The sequence below is a fragment of the Limulus polyphemus genome, unplaced genomic scaffold, assembly GCF_000517525.1.
Source record: "Limulus polyphemus unplaced genomic scaffold, Limulus_polyphemus-2.1.2 Scaffold955, whole genome shotgun sequence".
Classification (NCBI taxonomy): domain Eukaryota; kingdom Metazoa; phylum Arthropoda; class Merostomata; order Xiphosura; family Limulidae; genus Limulus; species Limulus polyphemus.
In genome coordinates, this window is record NW_013666565.1 from 95,533 (window position 1) to 103,211 (window position 7,679).

General features: G+C 30.1%; 1 protein-coding gene across 1 annotated transcript in view; it reads right to left on the reverse strand.

The window, feature by feature from the left end:
* Nucleotides 1–2,346: 2,346 nt before the first annotated feature.
* LOC106461423 (MOB kinase activator-like 3) overlaps nucleotides 2,347–7,679 on the reverse strand; it is a 36,566-nt gene continuing 31,233 nt past the window's right edge. Inside the window, exons 6-7 of the mRNA XM_022388385.1 lie at nucleotides 6,642–6,728; nucleotides 2,347–4,795 (exon numbers count right to left, since the gene is read on the reverse strand). Of these exons, the coding sequence (XP_022244093.1) occupies nucleotides 4,748–4,795; nucleotides 6,642–6,728 (135 nt within the window). The 3' untranslated portion in view covers nucleotides 2,347–4,747. The remainder of the gene's footprint in view (nucleotides 4,796–6,641; nucleotides 6,729–7,679) is intronic.

Here is a 7,679-nt window from a genome sequence, read left to right on the forward strand (position 1 = left end):
AAACAGACCAGTTGTTAAAAATAAAGTACAGAAGGTCTCAGATGTTTGTAATTTGAAATTCGTTATTAATCTAATGCTAAACTTTGTCAAAAAAATATCTGAAGTACAGTTAAATTAGTTAGAAAATACCTAACTCAATGAACAATGGCTTTATACTGATTGCTTTTCTGAAGTATTGTGTCATTTTTTTTTGTAGTTTTAAAATTATCAGAAATATAGTTAATTAATACCACATGCTTCAGTTTTTTATCTACTCATTTATATATAACTTAATGTACGTTAAGTTAAAAACTAATACATAACCAAATATGGAAATAAAAACAAATCTACCTCAGAAAACTATTATACCTATTACACAAATGTATGCCAAATGTTTAGATGCTAAAGTTATAATTGTTTTATGTAAGAGGTGAACACTATTTAAGATCCGAGTGTAGTTATATTTGTTAAACAATACGTGTTAAACTTGTGCCCGAGATATGAACACAGTAATATTTTATATTTAGAATATATCATCAAACACATGTTTTTGGTTAAAGAGGAACTTCTAACCATTTTGAAAATTGAAGATGTAATGGTAGCATGCTCATGTTTTGGTTATGAGTGTGTTTTCTTAGGTTAATAGCATAATGGTAGACATGATATAATATTAATTTAGACAGTGTTTGGTAATACTACTGGCGAGTGCATACAATCTTGGAACAGCCAAATGATGTTATTCACAATTCATCAGACTACCATTTATCTGGTGATGAAAAACACATCTTAGCCAGAAGAGTTACAATTTTCTATGCACACTAAGAAAGTTAGTGCACAATAATATTTTCTAGGTTTTGTTACATTTTTGTTTTTTAATTGTGTAAGTGCAAATTTGGAGCAGTACTTTTGAAAACGTTAAAACTCAAGTGTCTGGTTTTGTTCACAGGATGTTACTATATCTTAGACCTGGCTAAAAGAACAATAATTTAAGCAAGGATGACAACTAGTTTTGAAAGTTTTAAAAACTGTAAGGACAATGAAGTCACTGAAACATTTAAAGGTAAGTGTATTATATCAACAAAGTGGTATAGATTTTATGTATCGGTTTATACAAATTAGGAATGATCTAATGGCACTCAGAGAAGTTAAACTTACAAGATGTATTTTAAAGTTAAATAAAAGATGACATAGTAATGGAAGAAATTTACCCAACTGGCTCACAGTGTGGGGTTTTATATAGACTTCCTAAAACTTACAAGCTTGGATGTGGAGTCAGACCAACTGTCTCTAGTGTATGCACTTATGATCAGCCATTAGCAAGATTTTTTCCAGTTTTTGAAATGTTGCACATAATGAATATTCTGTTAAGGATACTTTTGAATTTTTTAATAGCTTCCAATAGCACTGACCCTTAAAACTGGACAAACTTACATGCTGAGGATACACTGTTAAACACTCCTTATAACCTTCATGTTGAGCACAAAACAAAAGTGTGATGTCCCAATCTCTGAAAGTTCACTTGTAGTCATATACATAATTAATGCAGCATGGACAAAGAAATATATAACATATACTGTTTTAACACCATAACTGTACTTTGGAATGATAGAAACATGTAATATTGATATACATGCTCTTCATGAACATTCTCATAGCTTGAATTAAAACTTCTGTAACATTAACAAGCTATGGGCAATTAATTTTAATTAATGCCTTCGTTAGTGGTAATTAGACTCATAACAAGATTGAGCACACTTCTTGATATTACACTCTTCCATTGCTTGATTTTTTTTAATTCAAACGTCTTTACCAATTGTTCTGTTGATTTTCAACAGTAAATTTCATAATGGAATGTTCACAATTAAAAACTGGAGAAATGTGATAACTGACTCAACATTGTCAAAAACCACATAAGTTTCATCAACATATTTCCTTTGATACACAGTGTTAAAATGTTCTCAAACGTGAGCAAGGTTGTCGCCCATAGCAAGTACATCAGTGTGTACATCATGTGATTGTTCTGTCACAAAATGTAAAACTGTTTTATTAATATCTTTAGTTACACATCTGTAAAATTTCATTCTTAACAAACATAAGGTTAAAAGAAAGATCGATGAGGTATAATTGTAAATAATGACTCTATCATGACTAGCACAATGAATATCATTATTAATATGTGTCTGCTTTAAGGTAGCACTGACCCTTAAAGAGCACACCCAATATTTCAGTAGTCACACTTTTCAAATTTAGCTTAACCTCTTTTCTACATAAATAACTCATTTTTGTCTTAAAACTGTTACTAATTAATTTGTAGTAAGTTTTGGTTTGTTTTCATTCCATTTCCACTTCACCATTAAAGCCAATATCAACATAAAATGGACTTAATTTCAATTTAAAAATTTCACTCTTTCAGTTCTTAAAAATATCTGGTTAAAATCCCACTAAACAGAGCTTTACGATATCAAGAAACTGAAACCTTTTTTTGAAGCATGAAAACATTAAACAAATGATTAGCAGAAATACTTTTAAACTACATTGTAAAACATTATAGTTCAGTAAATATTTATTCAGTCATCTTGTGAACCAGCTGAAATCTCCCTGTGGTTTGTTTGTTTGTTTTAGAGTAAAAACCACATTGGGCTATTCACAGGGAATCAAGTCCTCAATTTTAGAAATGTAAGTCCATAGACTTACCACTGTACCACCAGGGGACACTTCCTGTGGACTGGTGGATAGAAACCATTGGAATAATCCACACCCATACTGAAAAATGCAATATTCCATTTATTGTTATGTGTTCCAAAGAAAACTGCTACTTTAGATATACCCTACTTAAGCACTATTTTATACATGATTTGAAAAAAAACTAAGAACATTACCTAACAGTTATGTCTTCAGGTTCAGTTCAAATGTGTCTTTGAAATAGGCTAGGTTAGAAGAACTTTTCAACTTTAACCCATTGATTGTGGCTGCTCTAAACACATGTAGAATTTTTGCAAACTGTACACCATATACATCACACTCGCATTCAACTACCGAAGACAGATCAGCCCCTATATGATGAATCAGCAGTCAATGGGTTAAAGACAAATAATATTCATTAAATATCTTGTTAGTGGCATTTCAGTTCACATACTCGATGTACAACTGGAAATATGTTGGATCAACTACTAGAAGGCTCTGCAGATCAATAAAAGAACACTGTAATATTAAAATGTACAACATAAGTAGTATTACCAACCACTGTATAAACAAGTGCAATGTTTGCTTACTTCCAATTGTTTTAAACCATTCACCATTCCTGGGAAGAATATTACATTAGAATTCTAAATTTCTTGCCACTAACCTAAGAAAACTGGCTCATAACCAGAAGATGAGTATGACACCATAACATTTTCAATTGTGAAAATAACAGAACATGAACTTTGATCATTGTACATGAGGTGGACTTAAAACTTGGTTAACTTTTCAAACTTAGTGCCATATATTTTGAAAATTATGGGTAAAAAAAACAAACTTATTTGATGGAAAATTATGTATTGAATTTTATGTTCTACCTTCTTTGTGGATTAAGTACAAATAATGCACATGACTAGATTAACTCAAGATGGTCACTGATAAAACTATGGATTTTCTTGTCTCAAAGTGTTCATCCAAAACAAGAGAGACTTTGAAAATAAGTTTAAAAAGACTAAAATACAAGAAGACACATTTTTGGTAAAAACAAACTACACTGAAAATACTATTTGAAAATGCTTGTTCAATGAAGAACATATACCAACAACTCTAATAAAAATTCATATCATCTAAGAAGAAGAAAAGTGTAACATTCAGTGGCATTAAATTTTACACTAGACATATGTATATATCAATTATGGTACGAAATAACACAGCATCTCAACAACAATCCACAGACTTTTCTAAAATTCTAAATCTGTAAGACAGATTTTAAATTTCAGTCATAACAGTTATGAACAGTTTTCTTTCTAATACAATATTTCACAGTAGATTTTCACGTGTTTCTGTCCTTACTCACTGGTAAGTAACTATCAGACTAACAGTAAAGTTGGAGAACATTTTAACCTTGATATATATATACAATTTTCTGTAGTTTAGGAGATTCAGTTTACCTTTACCACTAAATTAACACATCTCTATTGTTACTCAATATTGTTGAAGTTGATTTCTACACTAATTGCTTGCCAACTCATCTCTCTAAACATCTAATTAAAACACTCCACAGGTTATTCGCCATTGTAAACAGACTTAGAAACATCCTGGACCAAAGTTAGTTCAAATGATTTTAAAAGTTTCCTTAAAATCAATGCCAGAGTTCAATAAAACAGGGGAAAAAAACTCTACACATTAACCTCCTGTATATCACATTAAGAATTATCAGTACAAAAATAGAGAAATGTGATAATCATTAAAACAACACCACCCAGCCCTGAGTTGTTTGTAAATACCAACTTATCACAAACATGAACACAATGAAAAATAATGTCCCAAAGGACTAAAAATACAGGACTAGAACTACCTGTTATTTGTACTGCATTTCAGCATCAGTGTTAGAAGTAAACATACACATTTAAAAAGTTAAGTATTCAATATCTTAAGTACTAAGAAGCATTTTTAGATAATGACTTAGAAATATTTCATGTTAGACCATTTGCCCTTGAGGTACGAGCCTAGACAACATCCTGATATAGTTATGATAGTACTAAAGTCATGAGGGCTCACATAGGTCCACAGTTCTCACATCATACCCTCATCTGTTGTAAAGATGTTCCTTACAAATCCTTTCTGTCATTTCTGCCTGTTAATAATAAACAAACAAATTTAATAATCAAGTGAGAAGCTTTGCACATGACTAAACCCTAAACATAACTCTAATCATCTATACTTAAAAGGTAATATGGAATTATTCAGATAGAAACTTTGTATAAAATGCAAAGGGATCCATTTCACTTCTGTGGAGATGTATACATCTTTACATAAAAGAAAATAACTTCACTCAAACATACCTGTATGACACACATCTTACAACAGAGATTCATATCATGGGGACTTATTAAATATTCAAATGAAGTAAAATAAAACTTATTCAAGCAGGAAAAGAAAGCATCACGAGAGTGCAATGAAATATTGAAGTAACTGAAGTTTCAGGCTTCCCAAGCCCTTTACAGATTCACATTCAGAAATATGCTCATACATCGTTTCATTGTTTTTTTATACTTGTAAAAAATCACTATTGAAAAGGAATCTTGTTCCTAACCAGAATATATTAAGGCAAAAGAATACTTAGTCACTTGATTTGAAGTTTTATCTAACGTCATAATCTAAAATATATTTTTATTGCCATTTTGACCATCACCTTCATCAAGGTGGTTTGTTTGTCATAGACCATATGTAAAAAATTTGGTTAGGAACAAAGTTAAACAATAAAAATGTTAATTTCTGTTATCTATGGTACAAAATAAATGTTTTCAAACTGAGTACTTATGTCTTATAATTTCAATATGATTATGGAAGACAACAAAAAAAGTTAAATTACATTTTTTATACTTCTGCCCTGGGTTAGAGAATCATTGTTTAAAAAGATCATGGAAATTCACTGTAGTATTTTATCTCATACTGAAGCCTAAGCACCCAGTAAGTTTAACATTTACGACACTTAATGCACCTTCCTTTGATTCATTAGTAGCATCTCCAATAAATGTGTTACAGATGTGCACCTAATTCTAAAATGGATTTCCTTGAAATACTTTAAACATTTATACACTTGAACTTACTTTTAGGGTTGTCTAATATTAAACATATTTAGACGCATAAGTATTTGTGCTATGAAAACTTAGTGCACTTCAAATCATATGTAGATATAAAACATACTGAACACACACATTTTTTATAGGAATGAAAATATACTGAAATTCAAATCATTTAATTGCAAACCAACTTAAACATGAACCTCCACAAACACAAAAAAGATATATGGTAAAAAATGAATTGTGCATGAATCAATATACAAACCAGTCAACAATGTTTTTTTTTATGCAAAGGTTAGCATTGAATATGTCAAAATGTACACAAGTTCACGTGAGATTAGGTGAGAGTTGAACTCGAGAGAAAATAAGCTCTCTGTGTGAAGAGGTGAGGTATTGTTTCAGAAAAATGTATACAACTGAAAACTCAACACAAGAAACATAAAGATAATAAAACTAAAATAAACGAAAATATTCGTGTGAAATGTTTATGTTATACACAACTTACAAGAAACAAATCATAACAACCGAGTATGATTTGAAATAAACTGTAAAAGACTTAAGGGTAAAGATTTGCAAAAAGGGCAGGAAATTAACTAGAATGTTAAAATAAACTGCAAAGAAAAACCTTCTAACCAATATTAAAACTGAAATTGTGATGGTATGTAACTGAAATTTGAACTTTCATTATTTTAATCAGTATAATGTCGTCAAATTAGTCTATATAGTTATATTTTTGGGGTGATATAATAGTACCAAATATTCAGCCAGTATTTGCTATATTTATTTTCATTCTTCTGATAACACTACAGGTAACAACAGTTTATAAACCTTACATTACAGGCTCTGCTAAACAAACTGGAATAGAATGATAACCAATACATGTTATAGTTTACTTACAAGTGGTTCTAGTTCTCGTTCACTCACAAGTCCAAATTCAGAGACAAAATAATAGAAATGTTTGTAGCATGTGTTCACATGGGCTTCCTAAAATAACATATATAACATCAACATAATACAGTGAAACACAGAACAAAGATAGTAGTATTATGAAAAACACAACAAGGTATTGTCACAGTAATGATAAATTGGCAAACAACAATTTATAAGCATAATGAAGTGGTTCACTTTTCAGGGGACATACTATATGTTTTGATAGAACATTGATCTGATTTCTTCAGGTTGTATGTTACCTCAAAATAAGCCACTTCATTATGGTTATAAATTGTTGTTTGCCAATGTGTTATTATACAATCATAATGTACTTCTATACTCAAGTATTTTTGCAGTAACATAAGATATATAATCAAGATATTACAACAAAAGAAAATACAGAATTACCACATATAACAGCATGTAGCAGCATCTACATAAATTTACTTTGACATCAAACTGCATTTTACAAATTAAGGTAAAAACGAAATAGTCTTTAATATCACATCTTGTTAGTAACATTTTTAAATGATATATTCTTATGCAATATAAACTCGTATTGCTTGGAATCTGTGTTACAAAGAGTCATTCTTGCAAATTAATGAATTATAATAAAAGATAACACCAGATAGTCTACCAAACTAACAATATTCACTTAAAGATAACACCAGACAGTATACCAAACTAACAATATTCACTTAAAGATAACACCAGATAGTCTACCAAACTAACAATATTCACTTAAAGATAACACCAGATAGTCTACCAAACTAACAATACTCACTTAAAGATAACACCAGATAGTCTACCAAACTAACAATATTCACTTAAAGATAACACCAGATAGTCTACTAAACTAACAATACTCACTTAAAGATAACACCAGATAGTCTACCAAACTAACAATATTCACTTAAAGATAACACCAGATAGTCTACTAAACTAACAATATTCAACTTAAAGATAACACCAGATAGTCTACTAAACTAACATAACTCACTTACA